Genomic DNA, 20,502 nt, shown 5'->3' with positions numbered 1-20,502 from the left:
GTAAAGAAACCAAAGAAAAACCTAGACCTGGATGTGGGGGGGGGGCACACTTTTAATCCCAGCACTGGGAAGACAGAGCCTGGTAGATCTCTGAGTCTGAGGCCAGCCTGGTCTGCAGAGCAAGTTTCAGAACAGCCAAGCTTAGTCAGTGAAAGACACAAAGCTGGTATAGATGTATTTGAACGAGGGGCAATGTTCTAGCCCCAGCAAGCCACAAAACGTGGCAGCTTCAGCCATGTGGTTCTGACTTTAGAATTAAGGCTAGAAGAAAACTGCTAGGGAATTTGTCTCCACACCTAGAAGCCATTGAGGCCGGGCATGTGTCAGGGGTGTCCCTCAATGGAGACCTAGTAGAAAGGCCATTGTGTGAAGCTGTGAAGTTGAGGCCTGGATTGCCCTGGAGAACCCAAGATGTTAGAGATGCCAGAGACATGAGATAACTTGCTAAGGAGAGTTAACAGGGAGTGGAACTAGCCTAAGAGAGAGAAATATGTTGTAGCCAACAAAGTTGAACAGAGTTGGAGATCTGAAGAGAGTACCGACATCAGACAATGAAGATGCAGAGTCTGGAGTTTGCCTGGTTGGTTTTCAAGTCTTGCTTTGGTCCAGTATTTCCTCACTATGTTACCTTTACTCCTTTTGGAATGGTAATATATATTCTGTGCCATTATATGTTGGAAGTATGTAGTCTGCATTTTGATTTTGATTTTTATGGGTGATTACAGTTAAGAAATTGCCATGCATCTCAGGAGACACTTTGAACTGTTTGAGACTGTTATAGACTATGGTGTAGGAGGGAGAGCCTGCTTGTTCATCCTGGCTGCCTGGTTAGCTTATCCCCGAAATAATCACACAGAAACTGTATTCATTAAAACATTGCTTGGCCCCTTTAGCTTTAACTTTTTATTAGCTAATTCTTACATCTTAATTTAACCCATTTCTATTAATCTGTGTATCGTCATGTGGCAGTTGCTTACCAGGCCCAGCGGATCCATGGCGTCTCTCTGACTCTATTTTCTTCCTCTCAGAATTTAGTTCTATTTTCTCCGCCTACCTAAGTTCTGCCCTATTAGGGCCAAAGCAGTTTCTTTATTCATTAACCAATACAAGCAACACACAGAAGGGACTCCCACATCCCCTCCCCTTTTCTTTTTAAACAAAAAGGGGACTTTTGAAGTTGAACTGAATGTATTTTTTGAACTATGATATGGATATATGCTTTTGGGGGCCAGGGAATGGGGGTGTGGTGGTTTGAAAGAAAATGGCTCCTAAAGGGAGTGGCACTACTAGGAGCTGTGGCCTTGTTGGAGGAAGTGTGTCACTGTGGGGCAGGCTTTAAGGTTTCTTTTGCTCAATCTTCCCTCAGTGTGACAGTTGATTTCCTGTTGCCTGCAAGATGTAGCACTTTGAGCTCCATCACCACATCTGCCTGCACGATGCCATACTCCCCATCATGGTAGCAATGGACTGAACCTCTGATACCGTAAGAGAGCCGTCCCAATTAAATGTTTTCTTTACTAGAGTTGCCATGGTCATGGTGCCATTTCACAGCAATAAAAACACTAAGTAAGACACCATGAAAAGGAGACTAGTTCTTTCTAGGTCTTTTGTAAGTAGGGAGTACTTAATTAATCATTTTCTTCAACCATCCCATATAATAGAAGTCTATCTATGGGAACTTCTGTTCGAGATTATACACCAAACTTGGAGGACAAATTTCATTACTTGTAAACATAATTGCAGTATTAAAATTACACCAAAACAATATACAGAAGGATAGGGAGGGAAGGTCACAAATAATTCTAAGGTGTTTAGTTTTTTTGTTTGTTTGTTTAGTTTTTGTTTTTTTGAGATAGAGTTTCTCTGTAGCTTTGGCGTCTGTCCTGGAACTAGCTCTTGTAGGCCAGGCTAACCTTGACCTCAGAGAGATCCACCTGCCTCTGCCTCCCGAGTGCTGGTATTAAAGGTGTGCACCACCACCGCCTGGCTTCTAACAATGTTTGAAAAGGCCATAGGCAATTGTTTTGTATTTTCCTAAAATTGCATATAATACAAATTGGAGTTTATTCATATATATGTGTAATACCTTAAATAAATTTATGCCACTTAGCATGATAATGCATTCCCCAAGAGCCATAGACTATCTAACAAAAGCTCCAGTACCATGCATGAGAAACCTCCTTTTAAGTTTTTGGTCTGGGGCATCCAAGAGACTCCCCAAACTGTATTTGCTATAACAGGCTATTGCTGTTGCTCTTCATTGCCTCCCAGTAATTGAAGATAGTCTCTATTGCTGAAGACACCATTTGCTTCTGATACAGGACTTAGGATTTGAGTGGCACTGATCTGAAAGCCTTCTCTCTGGTAACTACTTTTTTATTTATTTATTTATTCATTTATTTATTTATTTATTTATTTACTTATCTATCTATCTATCTATCTATTTATCTATTTACTTATTTATTTACCATACGAGAAGGTGTTATGCAAACTGCCAAGAACTAGCTGTGACACCTATGAACTATTACAATGGTCATCATTGTAATAAGTAAAATAGTAACATTCATATCTTGGTGGTAACCAACAGCTGTCTAATTGGATGTAAGGTCTGCATTGACAGGAAGAAAACTCTGACTGATACTATAAACGTAGCCAGTTGTCCATGGCTAGTGAGGTAATGGAGGAGATCTTAGGGGAGAACTTCTGCCACTTTACTAAGCCACTGTAATTCCTGACTGGAGCTTCCTTTTGCAGCAGATGGAGATTGCATTACAGAGAGGCATGGCTAGTCAAAATGCAGAGAACATTTGACCTTGGGATGTCTCAGTTGGTATATTAGCAATATACCCTCCACACCTAAGGCTTAGGAAACATCGAGAAAGAGGGGGTGGAAAGATTGTAGGAAGTCTGCTACAAGATTGTGTCTTCTAGACATGAGAAGGAAGGCACACCTAAGAAATCTGAACCTTATGGCTGCCTAAACAAGACTTGAACAGGGACACAACAGAAACTGACTCTCCAAGGTGGATAGGGGAAATCTCACAGGGCTCCAACCTAGAAGAGCATTACAGGCAATTAACTACTGCTGGGGGGGAGAGGAGGTCTTCCTTAGGAGTGAGTCCTCCAGTCGCTTACAAGAACCGAGTAGTCAGTCCTGAAAACATATACATGCAAGTAACACTAAACACACTGAGTAGGGAGTATTTATATAGTGCTCCCTCCCTCCCTCCCTCCCTCCCTCCCTCCCTCCCTGTGTGTTCCTTTATATTCCAGAACATTTTCTTTAGTATTAAGAATGTCTAGAGGTTTGCTGTTGTTTGTCCCCACTTTATAGTTAACAAAGAGCAACACTACATCTTGCAGTGGGAGGGTTGGCCTGTACGTAGGTTGAAACAAGAGCCAGTAACAGGTTTTTGACATTTTCACCCCCATGTATTAAACTTTCTTCTTAGTTTTGTTTTTCTTTAATATGTGTTGGATGTCTTAAATGTCTTTTTTCTTTTTGTTCCTCCTAAGGTTTTTTTTTTTTTTTTAAAGTTGATGTTCCCCTGTGCTTATTTATACTCCTATAAGTTGAGTTTGTGTTCTTCGCTTGTTCTGTGGCTTCAGAGTTGAGTTGTTTCTTAGAGACATCTTTTAACTGGGGTCTTCCAAAGCAAATGTCTGCTGCTTAGGAAGCTGTGACAGTAGATTGCTGACGTGTAATAATGATTTGGAGAGTGAGCTGGAAAGTTGGCCAGCTGACACACAGTTGGCTAAGAATAAGTTCTGCTGTTTTTCTGCTTAGCTATATAACTGTTGTTAATAATGTATATTTCAAAATAGCATAAAGGATGTTGCGTGTTTCATTACTGTGAGAATGGGTAGAAGTCCGGAGACATTTATCACAAGCCTCAAAATTAATAGCAAGACTAAACTTGGAATGACAATGATGTGTGTCATGGCGGGCTCATCAGATTTAACAAGTGTGCTAGTTTGTGTGATAAGACAGTGGGGAAGGGGGCATTGTGTATGAGGGCCAGGAAAGCTGTGTGGAAAGTTGCTGCACTTTAAGCTGACATTTGCTGTGAGTCAAAATCTAAAAACTTCTTAAGACCTACTACAATATGGTAAATAAGTTTAGAGGTACATTATTCCTAACTTGGGGGGCAGAGAGAGAGAAGATTCATAGCATATGTTTACATGGGTGTTTGTCTTCTGGTAATCTAGAGTTACTCAGTTTGTGTGTTTAAACTTGGCCAATTTTTGAGAATCTTTGGTTTTGTATGTAACACTTTGATGGATCAATCCCTTTAATAGTGTCTATAGTGGTATCTTGGCACTTGCTGCTTCCTGAATGCATCACCAGCAACAGTATGTCTTAGTAACAGATGTCACCGTACTTAGTTTTGCTTGAGGATTCTGTTCTTAAACTCTTGCTGAAGAAAATAGGCATCTCGGCCTAGTCCCTGGTAGTCTCAGTTCAGTGTGTTACCTGTGATCAAATACAGGCATTCTTCTTTATTCTCCTTGCTGCAGCACCAGCAGCACCCTGTCACAGCCTTTTGCTGGAACTCCTCAGTCAGAACCTCCAGGTTCTGGGTGTTAATGGTATTGAATCTATTCACTGTGCCCAGTATTGTAATATATATTACTAAGCCTAAGTCTTGGTAGGAAAACTAAACAACCAAATCTGTTACTCAGGATTCAGCTTTAGTGAAGAGTCTTTGTTTCAGTTACTTTTCTATTACTGTGATAAAACACAATGACCAAGGCTACTTACAGAAGGAAGGGCTATTTGGGGCTTATGTGTCCAGAAAGATAGGAGTACATCACTATAATCGTGTCATGGTGAGGATGATGGTGACAGCAGGCTTGACACTGAAGCAGCAGCTGAGATCTGTCATCCACAAACAGGAAGTAGAAAGCACTCGGAAAATGGTTGAGCATCTTTTGAAACCTTACCTGCCCTCAGTGACCCACCTCCACCAACAAGGCCACACCTCCTAATCCTTCTCAAATAGTTCTTCGAACTGGGTATCAGCTATTCAAATCTATGAGCCTAAGGGGGCCATTTTCATTTTAAAGGAAAACATGGATCCCTCAAAAAGAACAGGATCGAATGGTCAGTGAGGAAAAGGAGAGGGGATGATCAGAAGCTAAAATCTAACCAGTACAGTTTGGTATGTTGAAAGTATTAAAGATCTTTGTGAGGCTTAGGACTGGAAATAAAATTCAAATTTAACAATTAGAAGGCCATTATTTTTAGTAAGAGATGTTTGAGTAAAAGCTATATGGTAATGGATTGGGGAAGAAATAGAAATCAGAATGTCAGAGAATGAAATAAGACATCTTTTATTTTTTCTTTTCAGGATGTGTGTGAAGGAATGAAGTGTGAGTCAGTTCAAAAAGCAGAGAAAGAGTAATTTTAAATGGGCAGTTTTTTGTTTGCTGTCATTTGTTAGTGTGATGTAAATACAATCCATGTGGGTGATGTAGGTAGACAGCACTGAGTCAGAGACAGAATTTGAAGAGAGAAACTCCACTAGGAGGCAGGATCTTCTCAGTACATTCGTTTGGTATTTGGATGAAGAGAACAAAAGTGGAGTTTATTAATCAGGGAAGAGTACACACAGTGCGGAGGACATAAAACAGGGCAGTAGGGACTAGGAAGATGGCTCAGTGGTTGAGAGCGCTGGTCTTTCTTCCAGAGACCCTGGGTTCAGTTCCCAGCAGCCACATGCCAGCTCGTGGCTGTCTGTGGCTCCAGCTCCAGGGGATCCGACTCCCTCACACAGACATACATGTAGGCAAAACATCAATGCACATGAACTAAAATAAAGGAGGAAGAAAAGAGCTCAGCTTACAGAAAAGGCTGTAAAATGTCCTAATAGTAGCTGTGTAAGAGACTTTTGTGCCTTTTCAAGTTACTTTGTTCTAGAGATTAAATCTGTAGCTAAGTTTAAAGAGTAAAGTTTAAAACAATAAATTTTAAAATAAGGTCCAAAGGTTTATTTTATCTAAAGAATTTCCTTTGTGAGATTGAGGCATGGTTTATACAGGGTATAGTCCACGCTTGTGGATTATAAAGGAAAAGGTAAGATTAAAAGTCAAAAGTCTTATGGTTTTGACCTTAGCATTGTTCATTAGCTGTTTTAATACTCTTTTTAAAAATGTTTCTAGAAACAACAACAGAACATAACAAGAGTGTCTTGTAAGGGTTTGGCTTTGTATTGAAATTCTTGACTCAGTGAGACTTGAATCAAAAGCAAGAGAGTGAGGGACTCTATTTCTCATGTTCTCTTTGTCTGCCTTGTCTCTCTACCCTTCCTCCAAAGGGTCTGGCAGGCTGTGTGCACTGTATAAACTGGAAGAGAGGTTTATGATCTGCAGTTGTAGTCTCCCAAATAATTTTGTCTTATACAAAGTCCAGAAGGAGGAATAGCATTGTTATCTGAGAGATTCCTCATAGGTGATTTTGGAAAGGCTGAGAGAGGAGTGGAGGAGGAGGGAGCATCACACAGGGTTTCTGGAGGCAGAGTAGAAAACATCAACATTCTGACCTTGTAGTCTTTGCTGACAGTGTTTGGAAAAGGTCAGGTCAGGGCTTCTGTAACACAGCCTACAAATGCCCTGGCTTTAAAAATGATCTACTGGCTTTACGGCTCTTTGACTATTCTAGATTGAAATAGTAACTATATTGGTTGTCAACTTAGTTTCCCAATTCATCTTTTAATAAGAACTTACTAACTTTAATTCTAAAAGGGAGAGCTTTCCCATGGTTCAATTCACTTATATCAGATTGGATTTACAGATTCATATTTTATTCTCTGAGTTATAATTGTATACTTACTATATATATATTTTACTCATATCATGTTTTTGTGACATGGACCCCAGCATTTTGGCACTTTCTTACCAAATAGCATTTAAATAAGGTAATAGTTTTAAGTTCTTGAATTTAGTATGGATTGAAGGGCTATTTGTACTTGTAAGTAGGAGAGCAGTGGAAGAAAGCTGCTTAGTGAGCACCTTTCATAGGGCTGTGTACAGTGTGTGTTAACAGGTTTCTAAGGAATAGGTAGTAGTATTCATTCCAAACTAAAAGCAGATTTTTTTTTTTTTTTTTTTGAGGCAGGGTCTAACTGAGGACCCTGACTTCAGAATTATATCGCTGAATGTTTGTGGTTTATGTTGTGTGTGGGGAAAGAGCACCATGAGGAAAGAGCGTTGTTATTACAGGTGGCAAAGCAACAAAAAGCCCTTCTGAAGCCCTTTGACCTTTAAACTGAATTTAATTAGCAAGTCCACCACAAGGAAATGGATTCGTGCTGACAGTACAGCATTTAAGTGCTGTAAGGTGGCTGACTGGGACAGTTTCCTCATATCTGGATCTTTGGCCTGACCTTTCTCCTGATGATGGTTATAAAAGGTTCTGAGTATTATGTGGGGTCTGTGGTGGTCTTGTTCTGGACCTAGGAGAAAGTTTACAGTTGTAAGTTTTCTTATAACCCCAGGCTTAACCAACTTACAGAAATTCCTTTAAACACAGAAATCTCTTTATTATATCATTATGTCTTACATTAGAAACAAAGAATTTTTTTATCTTTCTTGTAAATATCTTGGGAAAGCACAGACTAGTAAAAAAGAAAATGAAAAAGAATCCAAAATTTTCCAGAATCCATTCTGCCTGTTTTATTTATTAGCAGTCATTTTGAAACAACATTTTGTCTTATTTAAAATTGAAATAATGGTGAGAATAGTCATTTTTAAATAACCCTATGTCTTCTTTAAAATCGTTATTTTTAAATAACCCTACGTCTTATTTAAAATTATTTAACTGGGCATGGTAAGGTAGGTCAACAGGTAGTGACACTTACTGTAAAAGCCTGGAGACTTGAATTCAATTCCTGGAGCCCACGTACAGGTAGAAGGAAAACACCAGCTCCATTAAGGCCGCCTCTGCCTACCACATATGTGCCGTGACTGGTGCATGCCCGTACCTACCCTCTCCCCCCACACAAAATAAATAAATACATAAACATAAAAAGAAAATTAGGATGACATGACTCATTCACTTCTCAAGTCTATTTTAATTTCTTTGGGTTGTTAAATATTCTTTCAAAAAACTATTTAAAATGCTTACATTCTGTTATAATGAACAGCTTGTTTATTCTGCTTCAGATTAATGGCTTTTTCTTATTTTTGTTTAATAGTACATTATGAGGAATACCTTTATAAGAATTCTTGTTTTAATTTTCTGAGTGTAGGGCATAATATTAAAATGGGAAAAATGAGTTTGAAATGTATGTTATAGCTATCCTCTTTTATTTTTAGTGTTTTTGTTTTTGTTTCTTTGAGACAGGATTTTAGTACATAGCTCAGTTTGGCTGTGTTGCTAGCTGGCCCAAGCCATTCTTGAATGGGTGATTGTTCTGCCTCAGCATCCCAAGGACTGAGCTTATAGCGTCTTCTTCTCTTCTGATTCCTTTACTTTGTAAAAAGTAAAAGAATTTTTGTAAGAAATCAGAGTAAAATTTGAAACTGTGTGGTGAAAATTAAAATATTAGAGATCAAATTTCTATGCTGAAAAGCAGACTCTCATCTCTTGCCCAAGTTGCGGTATTTGCATTGTTTTTAGGTTTGTTTCTGTTTACTAGATTTGCGTTCTTGTTTACCAGACGTTAACTTAGTCTTAGTTCTGTACTGAGCCTTGGTTGTACATAAAAGAAAATGATGTTGCCTTTTTGTTTCTTTAGTTTTTGTTTTGATTGCTTCTTTGCTTGCCTGTGTCTCATACAGTCATTGCAAGGACACAAGAACATTGCTCTATGCTCCTTGACTGCTTTTATGCTGGAAAATATTTCTCTTAGTGTTATGTTTGGAAGACAGTTTGGTTGGTTCAGTTTTAAAAAAAAAATCTTAAAATTATGAAACATTTCCAACATAAAAATACAGAATTATATAAAAGACGTCCATAGTACCATAGAGGAAACTAGTGTTGTTTAAGGTCATGAACATTTCTCCCACCTGCCTAAATTCCAGGCTGGACATGTTTCACTTTGTGTCTCCTCTCCTTCAAGGGGTCCCGAAGTTCTTCGTATTCATGTGTGCTTTCTTTACTTTTATTGATGACAAAATGTTTCTCTGTACAATGGATCCTTTAGGATTAGATCATATGAATTGTGTTGTTACATTAGTTTGCTATTTAATTCTTTTAATCTTTATTTCTATTTTATGGGTATTTGTGTTTTATCTTCATGTATGTCTATGTGCCATGTGTGTGCAGTACTTGTAGAGGCCAGAAGAAGGCACTGAATCCCTGGACAGTTGTGAGTGGCCATGCGAGCGCAGGCAGTTAAACCTGGCTCTTCTGGAGGAGCAGCCAGTGCTGAGGAGCCGTCTCTCCAGCACCTAGATGTACTTTTTTGTTTAAATTTAGAGATTTATTATTGTTTTTAATTATATGCATGTATGTGCATCTGTGTGAATGTGTGTGTAAACAGACCCCTTTTCCCCTAAGCTGCTTTTACACAGCTTAATGAAAGGAAACTAGGAGAGTATGCTTCTGAGATTTATCCACTGCAATTAATACAGATTTACTTTCCAGTTTAAGTGGTGAATTCTGTTACACAAATCAGGATATATTTATATAATAATTTACATGACATGGTATATAACTATATGTATATGTAATATACAGCAGTGGTATATTTATATAATAATTTACTCAGGACATATTTGGCTATATAGTTTCTTGCTCTTTTGAAAAATACTAACTTAAGCATGTCTCTGTGTGGCTTTAAGTACAAGAGTTTTCAGAAATTGACATCTAGAAAATAGAATCATGGGTTATGTATACATTCGGTTTTACTCCGAATTACCAAATTGTTCCTCAAGATGGTTAAATTAATTTTACCCTTACTAGCAGAAGTTTGTCTGTTGTTTCCATTGTGCAGTTTTGGTTTGTTTTATTTGAGACAGGAGTCTCTCTATGTAGCCCTGGCTTGGCTGCAACTCCCTGTGCAGAGCAGGCTGGCCTTGAGCTCAAGAGAGCTTCCTGCCTGGCTCCTGAGTGCTGGGATTAAAGGCATACACCACTCCTGGCCCCAGTGTACAATTTTTCTAGGAACAGTTTCATATTTTTGCTACTAATAGTACAATTGTGTTGTTTGTTCAAGAAAATTTGATTTTCCCCAGGGATAGTCCTCCTAATTTGAATGAAAACATTGCTTCTCTATGACCAACTTAGTCTTTTTTCTCTGTATTCTTTAATAGTAGATGTTTCCTGAATGAGTAAAGTCATATCTATGGGTAGATATTTGCTGGTGTTCAGTGCTGTGAAGTCATCATCAATGCTTTTTTCCCCTGAGTGTGTGAAGAGTACTAGGTAGCTTGTCCCTAATCCAGGGACTTGACTAGTTTTTGATTTCCCACGGCAGAGGGTGAGAGAGGAGAGAGAATCTGTCTCTGTGTGTCTGTGTATTTGTTGTTTGTTTTGTTTTTAATTCTCTTTCCTTTGACTCCTATTTCACTGTGGTAAGAATGTCATCTCTAGTAGAGTTATTTTTATTTTTTCAAATCCTTTTATTTACTTTATTTTTGATATTATTCTTTGGGAATTTCATACCATGCACCCCAATCCCACTCACTTCCCAATCTCTCCATATCTGCCCCTTACCCCTACAACATTTCCCCAGAAGAATCCACCCCTCCGAAAATTAATTAAAAATAAAACAACAAACCCCACCTCGCTCCTCTGTCTAACACTCTTCACTCACAGTGGCATTGGGAGCTGCAGTGTGCACACAGCATCACTCAGCCCCACCCGCAAAACATTCTTTGCAGTGAGTCATTGTCTGGTTCAAAGCCTCTGGCACATCATCATCACTGGACCCTCACCAAAACTGCTCTTGGATAATCTGCTATTGCCCCGAGTCATGGAGATCCTGTGGCTATGGTTCCTTAGTACCAGTCCCTTCACACCCTTTGCAGGTCCTAGATGGGATAGATGTTAGGGTGGGTTAACATCTATTGGTACCATGGTGGCACCAATAGGTGTTTATGCCAAAGATCAGAGAAGCAGAGTGTCCAGCCACTAGAGATTTCTTAACTCTACCAAAGCTTAGATCAAAGGGGCGATCTGTCTCTATGAATCCTCAGACTGCATCTACAACTGACTGCTTCAGACTGCATTGAGCTCCTGTCTCCTCCTACCTTTACATTCCTCTCTCCACCCAGCCATGTCGCTCCTGTCTCCACCTCCCTAATGCTGGGATTAAAGGTTTGTGATTCCAATTGCTGGGATCACCTTTGTGTGAGCTGTTTCTTGTTTAGACAGGATCAATTTTGTGTAGCCCAGGGTGACCTTGAATTCACAGAGATCCATTTGTCTCTGTCCCCCAAATCTGGGATTAAAGGTGTGTGCCACCACTGCCTGGCCTTTAGTGGCTTACTTAGCTCTGCTTTCTGATCTCCAGGCAAGCTTTATTTGTTAAAACACAAGCAAAATATTACACATAAAGGTGTGTGCCACCACTGCTGGGTGAATTTATTTCTTTTTAAAATTAATTTTTAAATGTGTTTTGGTGTTTGCCTACATGTATGTCTGTGTACCACATGCCATACTTGTGCCCATGGAGGTCATAAGAAGGTATTGGATCCCCTGGGACTAGAATTACATACAGTTGTGAGCGGCCATGCGAATGGAACCTGGGTACACTGGAAGGCCAGCTGGTGCTCTTGACCACTGAACTGTCTTTCTAGCCCCTGGAGATTATGTTCAGTAGTGTATAGTGACCTGTGGTTTTGAAAAACAGTATAATTTAGTAAATTTAGGAGGCAGATTCTTGATTATGCAGTTACTATGACTGCTTCACGATAGTTAAGTGATGAAATTTTCACATTTCACCCTGTAGTGTTCTGTGAGAATTGTAGCAATTCCCGAGATGTGTGCACTACTCGATCTTGAGTTGTTCAGCATATATAACTGCCGAGTGGGCCTCCTTCAGTTAGAGAAAACTTCTGGAAGCTTAGGGGACTGTATGTACCTAGGCTGCACTTCTTGCTTTAGTTACTGCTAACACAAACAGAGCACACTTCTAAATTGCCAGACAACAGTACTCACATCCTCACGACTGCAGCTCAGACTGGTGCTCCCCGGAAGAGTGGGCACAATTAAGGCTCACTAGCTCCTGTTCTATTTGTGCCTCAGTAGCCTCTGCCCCCAGCAGTTTTGCTTTAAAATCTTCTAGATTGTTCAGACTCTAATAGCTAAAAGAAGCATATTTCAAGTCCAGTGACATTTGTTTGGATATTTATCCATGCTTTAAGGTTTGCTATCCCAGCTCTTTAGAAATGTGCTCTTAGACAGTATTAGTCTTTGAACTTTACCAACACTACTTTGCTGACTTATTTTTAGTTTATGCAAATAAGAAACTTTCTGGAGGATATGTCAAAATGTTCTTATCTAATTTGATTGCAGGAACAGGAAAGGAGTAGAAGCTTTTATTACAAATTGCTGTTCCTGTTATATTATCAGTCCCTGTAGGGAGTAGAATGTAGAAAGTCACCATCGGAATCTTCTTAAAACTCAACATCTAAATGGCATTATAAAACCAAACATTATTTTTTAAACTTTTTTCCTGCTTAGAAAAATGTTTTATAGTATTTTTTCCATCTGGGTTTCTAAATTTTTGGTTCTCAAGCCATTTAAGGAAAGGAAGCTTAAAAACTAGGATTTCCTGTGTTGTCTCTAACAATGTGATTTGATAGATGGCATACTTGTCTTGAAGATGAATGAGCTCTGTTAAATTTATGCAGGTGCATACCCTGATGTTTCCTTAATTGTGTGAGCTTCCTTCTTAACTTGTCCCTAGTCATATCTTCTGCACGTCCTTTATTAGGTCCGTTGTTGTTTTAGCCCGTCTTCTTCCCAGGTACGCCTCCCAGAAGGAGGGATTCGCTGGGCCAAAGGAGTATGACGAGTTATCCTTAATCACTTACAATCAGTTAGTATCTAAAGTCTAGATATAACTACTGCCCACCCACAGTGCCATGGATCTGTGATGGCACAGAAGGAAGCAAAGCCTTTTAGGGAAACAGCTGTATATTTTTGATGATTGCTTACGACAATGACATACCCATTACTAAATGTCCAAAATCTGCTTGAAGTGATGAAATAGAATAGTGTGCCTTGGACAGATACTGCACCAAACCTAGAGACTAGATTTCAAAAACTTCCATGTTGTTGTTGTTTTTTTTTTTTTTTTTTTTTTTTTTTGGTTTTTCGAGACAGGGTTTCTCTGTAGCTTTGGAGCCTGTCCTGTTGTACACCAGGCTGGTCTCAAACTCACAGAGATCCGCCTGCCTCTGCCTCCTGAGTGCTGGGATTAAAGGTGTGCGCCACCACCGCCTGGCTAAAAGTTCCATGTTTTAAAAGGAAACCCAAGTTTGACATGGTGGCCAGGCCTGGCTGTCAGCCCTCAGAAGGCAGAAGCAGAGTTACTGCAGTACTTTGATGGGAGCATGGGCCTTGGCAGCCCTAGCAAGCTGGGCTCAGCCACCATGCCCACTAAACTATTGGACGAGACAAGTAATGAAAAACAGGCAAAGGAGATTTATTCAGTTTGGCCATACTTCGAAGATGGAACATTAAAGAAGTCCAGCAACCCCATCTCTCTTTGGGGTCTTGGCATATGACAGCAGTTAAGCAGAGGGCAGGATGTGTGCGCCACTAAGGAGTCCTGGTCTCGGTTTGCCACCTTTCATCTGCATGGTGGTCTTACAAGTTATCAGAACTGTCTGCAGTCTCTTTCTTTCTAGGGGACAGATTCCTCTTCTTGCTGGAACCCGACTTCAGCCTTTTCTTCATCCTGAGATTCCTGGGGAAATTTCAGTTCCTTTGGTGAAGCATGATTAATAAAAGCTCAGGATTAGAAATTGGGGTTTAACCTGAAGATCCAAGAAGCAAAACAGCCAGCCACTGGCTTTTACCTTGACCTCAGTTCGAAATTGTGATCCTGCCTCCTGGAATCTCAGAACGAGACTGTTTTAAGAACCGTTTTGTCCCGTCTTATATTCCTCTCTAAGGCTGGGCACCACCCTATTTCTATAGCAACTAGTGTGGCTACTGGGATTAAAGGTGTGTGTTATCATACCCTGGTTTATAAGGCTGACTATTGGGACTGTTTTACTCTTAGATCTTTAGACAGTTACTGTTTATTAAAATATAGTTGAAATGCCACTACCCTTGGGGACCATTGTTTTAATAGTGTGGTAGCCAAAGGGAGTTCACAGGTATCTCTGTTTTTTTTAAATGTTTTTTACATTTCACTTAATTGGGGATGTACACACATATACCAGGCTGCGTCTGTGGTGTGGAGTTTTCTCCTTCCATCCCACACAGCAGCTCTCCATGACCTCTGCCTGAGTCCCTGCCTGACTTCCTTGGTGATGGCCTGTAACCTGAAGTGAATGGTTCCCCACATAGCTCTTGTGGTTATGGTGTGAACTAAGAGAAGCAAGTTTAAGATGAAAACAAAATCTGCTTTTGTTAGCAGACAGCTCAGTTGTTTGACGAAAGCCCTGCTGGCCCTTGATTTTAAGCAGGTGTGCATGCTTGCTAGCTGATGGGACACAGGATCCACTTCTGTAGAATCCAAGTGTGTTCTGCTTACCAACAAGACATGTTTTACTCACAGAACATATTTTTACATTAGACACGTGAAACCAGATTTCAGTGCATGTTTAAAGCAAGATGCTGAGAACTAGGTACATTTGCTTGCTTGCAGGATGAAGCTTAGAAACTTAGTTCCTGCTTGTGATTTTTTTGCCCTATATTGATTAAATTGTTAAGTCTTTTTTGCTCATCTTTTAAAATGTTAATTTTTCTTCCTTTTCCTGAATATCTTTAAATTTTAAATAATCTTTAAAAATTAGCCGAAGTGAAGAGAATAATAAATTATTACATTGATTTTCTTTCTCTTTTGTTTTTTAGCTTCACAACGAAGACGATAATTCAGAATCATCTGCTGTAGAGCAACCATCAACTTCTAACTCCACAGCACCGACCGCGGAAGCTGCTGCTTCAGCCCCAGCCCTGGAAACCGACTCTTCACCTCCACCATACAGTAGCATTACCGTGGAAGTACCGACCACTTCAGGTGGGGTTCCCTGAGTCTTTCTTCCCGACAGCATGGCGTGTGTGATGATCAAGTCTTCAGTGGGATAATTGCTGGTTTTGTTTTGCTTTATAACCCAGGCTGGACTGGAGCTTACTGTGTAGCCCAGAGTGGCCTAGAACTCATAATCTTTCTGCTTCAGCCTCCCAAGTGATGCGTGCTTGGAGGACAAGCATGTGCCATTGCACCCAGCTTGTTAAATGAACTTTGAAAGAAATACACGCACACACATAATCACACTTGTATATACATACACTCATGTACATATATGTACACATATATGTACATGTCTCTGTGTATAGATACACAGTATGTTTGTGCTCATATATTCATAAGATTGTAATGGAAAACTAATGACCCATGAGTAAGCATGTGCGAACAGACATGAACAGTGTGCAAGTGTATGCCATACATATGGTAAGAATGTTTGCATACAAGTCAGATTCCTGCTTGCTGCTGCTTGTCCTCTGTGTTAGGCAATTCCACTCAATGTGTGATTTCTCAGCTGAGTTCAATTGGTCATATAATAATTTGTATACGTCCATGTTTTATATACTTTTATTTGTATAATTGTATAATTCTGTTTACTGCTATAATCTTTGAGTAGTGTAGTAATTTCAAAAAGTGTCTACAAGTTCTCTATTTCACATTCATTATAAAGTAGTTATTTTAAAAATTAGTTACTGAAAAACATTGTAACAGAAACAAACAGCCCTTTCTAAGTTGGGGCTCTGGCTCCTTGTAGAGTTCTTGGACCCTTGGATGGCTCACCAGTACCACAAAGACAAGCCTTCATTACATTTTCTTCTTGTTTCTTTGTAGTGAACGTTGACTCCGTGTGGGAAGCTCAGGCTAACTTTGTCTAGTTACCATTTTTGTATTTGTGATCTGCAAAAGACCAAACACTTGAAGTTCAGTTACTTTTCAAGGCAGTTTTTGGCTGTAATCTGAGGCCCTCAATAGTGAAGTCAGTGTGTGTTGATGTTACGTGTTAGAATGCTTATTCTAGCAGCATGCTTGTCTGGTGCTTCTGGATGAGAACTGTCAAGGAATCTGGGCTTCTAAAGCTCCGCCAGCAGCATCATTCATTGCTCTGCCTCTCCCACCAAGCCCTTTGCTACAATCTTGGCCATGTCAGTAAAAGGTTCTCATTGGCCACAAGCACTGTAAAGCAGTGGTTCTCAACTTGTGGGTCACAACCCCTCTGAGGTCCACCGGCCCTTTTACAGGGGTTGCCTAAGACCTTTGGGAAACACAAATATTTATATTATCATTCATAACAGTAGCAAAATTACAGTTATGAAGTAGCAACAAAAATAGCTTTTAGATTTTAAACAACTGACCCATCTTTATTTTTGGCATGAACTGTCATGCCATGGCTCCATCTCTTCTGGATTAGGTGTGTGACTATTTTAGTTAGGCTTAGACACCTTAATGGGACCTAAAGAGTTTTTAAGATTTTACATGCAGTTGGTGTAGAAGATTATATCTCATTGGATGATGTATGCTATTTAAATTTATAATTTCAATGTTATTTTCTTAGAGTGATAATACTGTTTTCATTTAGCTTTTGCTTCTTAATTGTACTGTTACTTTCACTTTCTGTCAGTAGATTAGAAATAACCTAACTTCAGATTCTTAGCCTATATTGGTAACTTTTTTTTTTCTTAAAGTCTCTGTAGCTGAAAACGTAATACTAAAATAAAAACTTTTTGTGTTGGAGATGCAAGAAGTTCTAATATAGAGAAAATGATGAGCTAGTGTAGAAAATATCAAAGTATTACAGTTATAGTTAGGGGAAATTCTGTGTTCCTTAACGTTTGACCTCACATTTAGAATGCTCGTTTTCCACGGTCATCATTCTGCTATAAACGTTATCAGTTCATGCTGACTTAACTTATACTAATTATATTGGAAATATATTCTGTAGTTTCATTTTTAAAAATGAGCAGTCTATACTTACTATTTTACTATAATTTTTGGAGACTATTTCTCAAAAATGTTTTAAAAATCAGCCAGAAATTGTTCATAGAAACTAGAGAAGTGTGTGGATATTGGAAAAGCTGAAGAAAAGGGTGAGAATGAGAAAGAGTAAAAGTCCATTAGTCTTTAAACGAGGAGAACACGGAGTTTTCTGAAGCCACGAGGGTAGGACAATGACCCTGTGTAGTTCATCCGAGCAGAGGGCTCTGGGGCTGCCACTTCCTGTGGGGCTGGGACTGGATCTCAGAGTTGCTAACATTGGTGCATAGAGAGGACAGGCAGCATGGTCGGCATGGCAGAGGCGCCGTGATGGCTGAGTTTACAGGCTTCTCCTTTGCCTGCTCGGCCTGTGAGATGGGGTGAGTGAGCGAGCGAGCAAGTTTCTTTGTGCAGACGGGGAGAGCGTGGGCGACGCCACAAGCCGTGAGAGAGACACCTGCTCAGGTGGTAAGGCCGGGCCTGGATGACCCGGGTGTAACCCCAGAGTCCACACACCGTGAGAGAGAATGAACTTGCACATTCAAAATAAATGGATGTTCAGAACTCTGTCTTGAGCCCGTTTTGAGTTGGACGATTATAAAAGTCGGCAGTGTTTTATGTTCTGTAGCTTACAATACAGACCTACACCAGCGACAGCAATCTTTAGTGTCTATTGTAAGCTGTTCAAGTATGATCATGCTGTAAAAATCGTATTAAATTTTAATGTTTATCCTTTAAAAAAAATCTTGTTTCTCTTCAGATGCTGAAGTTTACAGTGAGTTTTACCCCGTGCCACCTCCGTACAGCGTTGCTACCTCTCTTCCTACATACGATGAAGCTGAAAAGGCTAAAGCTGCTGCCATGGCAGCTGCAGCAGCGGAAGCACCTCAAAGAGTAAACACATCATTTCTTTAACAATGTTTTCGTGACTTCCTGTAGCTTTAATACAGAAATCATTCTCTGTGTGCAGAAGTGTGTGTAGTCTTCCTGTTACTGTCTGTGTGTCAGTATTGGTTACATTACACTTGACAAGATAAATTTGCCTTCTCTTGTCCTTGACCCCCTCCATTTCTGTTGATCTGTCTGTACCCTGCCTCAGTTTATGGCTTCTTATTTTTTCAGTGCGTTTTGATTTCAGGCGTGTCCGACACTTGACTTTCCATGCACGTCTGCTCACTGTGAATGGCACCACCCTCGCAGCTCCTCTCTTTCCTGTGCCCCTCGTGTCCACTGATCTCTTCACTGCCCATGTGTTTCTCCCCATAGAGTTCAGATTTCATGGTCTTGTCTTATTTTCTAGTCAGGTTAGCTTTTCCCTTTTCCTTTCCCCACTCCCAATATACCATTTACCCCCTCTTCCCTTTCATGTATGCATTTGCACCTTTTAATAATGGCATAAATAGCTTGGTGTCTTTATTATCTCATTCCATTTGACTTTCGTATAGGCTCTAGGACAGCATGCAGGTTGTTTTGTGTGAACGAACTGGTAGGGCTCAAGGCTAAGGAAGCAAAATCTTTTGTAGTAATATTTCTTAACTATTAGAAGCAATCAGTGATAACAGATTTTGCAAGTAATTTCAGAGTTCTTTACATTTTTGAGCAAAGACATTCATATGTTAGTGTATTATTTTGCAAGCAACAGATATACTATACAAATAGCATTTAGTGTATTTTAGAACTTACTAGAATAATAAAAACACCAAGATATTAAAACCCTTTTTAAATTTACTTAAAAATTTTAATGCTGCATTTTTTAGTCTCATAGGATATATGTCCTATAATTTATTTATCTACCAAGCACTGACTTGAATTTTAACCCAGTTGTAGACAGATTATTAGTTTGTCATTTTCCTGTATTTTGGAAAGAAGGCAAGAGGTTACTTAGGTCAGAAGTAAAGACTTAATTATTCAGAGAAGTAGTGGTTGTCTTGCTCTGCTGATCACAGGGCATCAGGAGAAAGGAAATGATAATCCTCGCATACTGTGGGCTATGTTACTAGGGATCCCACCTCTTCTAACCGTTGTTAATGCCTACGTCTGACTGGGTGGTGGTGGCCCACATCTTTAATCCCGGCCATTCTAGTCTACAGAGTGTGTTCCAGGACAGTCCATGGCAATTACACAGAGAAACCCCTTTTCAACACCCCACTCCCCTCGTAGCAAAAAAAAAAAAAAAAAAATCAAAAAACAAAAACCACAAGAATGCCCACACCATTGCTCTGCTGGGAGATTCTACTCTTCCAAAAGTACCCACTGTGTAAGTATCCAGAAAATTGAGTCAGTGTTTCTTTATGAGAGACATGGAGAAACAGAAACACGCCTGTAGAGCTATCTCCCAACTCAGCCCACAATTAAGGGGCATTAATTCGTGTCCAGTCTATTCTTGCTAGCATCACTACAGTAACTTTTTAAATATATCATTTCTTAGAAGCGTGACTATATATGTATATATAATATATTAAGAATTGAAATTGCTGGATCAGAGGGCATATACATTTTTATTTTTAATAATTACTGTCTACTTCCTAACCAGACAGAGCTTGTACAAATTTACATTGTGTCATTGTTCATAAGAATTTTATTTTTCCACTTGATGTTTATGCAGTGGGATCACGTCTGTCTTCTTTGTATAATTTTCCTGAATTTGATGTTATTGCCCCTCCCCTCTGTGGGTGTATGTGTGTGGTATGTGTATATGGTGTGTGTGTATGGCGTGTATATGGTACGTTTTTACAGTGTGTATATATGGTGTTTGTGTGTATGGTGTGTTTGTATAGGCGTGTGTTTACGGTGTGTGTATGTGTTTATGGTGTGTGTGTGTATGGTATGTGTATAGGTGTGTGTATGGTGTGTGTGTATAGTTGTGTGTTTATGGTGTGTGTGTGTATGGTGTATGTATAAGGTGTATGTTTATGGTATGTGTATAGGTGTGTGTATATGGTGTGTGTGTGGTGTGTGTTTACGGTGTGTGAATGATATGTGTTTACTGTGTGTGTATGGTGTGTGTTTATGGTGTGTGTATAGGTATATGTTTACGGTGTGTTTATATGGTATGTGTGTGTATAGGTGTATGTTTACGGTGTATGTATATGGTGTGTGTGTGGTGTGTGTTTATGGTGTGTGTGTTTACGGTGTCTGTATGGTGTGTGTTTACAGTGTGTGTATGGTGTGTGTATATGGTATGTGTGTATATGGTGTGTGTATGGTGTGTGTGTGTATGGTGTGTGTATAGGGTTTGAAGTAAGTGTTGGGTGTATTATTGGGGTTGAGGTGTTCTTCCTTTGTCCTTCTCCACCTTTCACTTTTAAAAACAGGGACTTTCACTGGGCCGAAAATTTACCATTTAGCCAGATTGGCTGCCAGTGAGCTTTAGGGATCT

General features: G+C 39.6%; 1 protein-coding gene across 1 annotated transcript in view; it reads left to right on the top strand.

The window, feature by feature from the left end:
- Ndfip2 (Nedd4 family interacting protein 2) overlaps nucleotides 1–20,502 on the top strand; it is a 46,537-nt gene that overhangs the window by 11,090 nt on the left and 14,945 nt on the right. The window contains exons 2-3 of the mRNA XM_038310321.2: nucleotides 14,978–15,143; nucleotides 17,884–18,017. Of these exons, the coding sequence (XP_038166249.1) occupies nucleotides 14,978–15,143; nucleotides 17,884–18,017 (300 nt within the window). The remainder of the gene's footprint in view (nucleotides 1–14,977; nucleotides 15,144–17,883; nucleotides 18,018–20,502) is intronic.

The sequence above is a fragment of the Arvicola amphibius genome, chromosome 13, assembly GCF_903992535.2.
Source record: "Arvicola amphibius chromosome 13, mArvAmp1.2, whole genome shotgun sequence".
NCBI classification, from domain to species: domain Eukaryota; kingdom Metazoa; phylum Chordata; class Mammalia; order Rodentia; family Cricetidae; genus Arvicola; species Arvicola amphibius.
The sequence above is the reverse complement of the archived record's forward strand: the minus strand, read 5'-3'. Positions and strand labels throughout refer to the sequence as shown.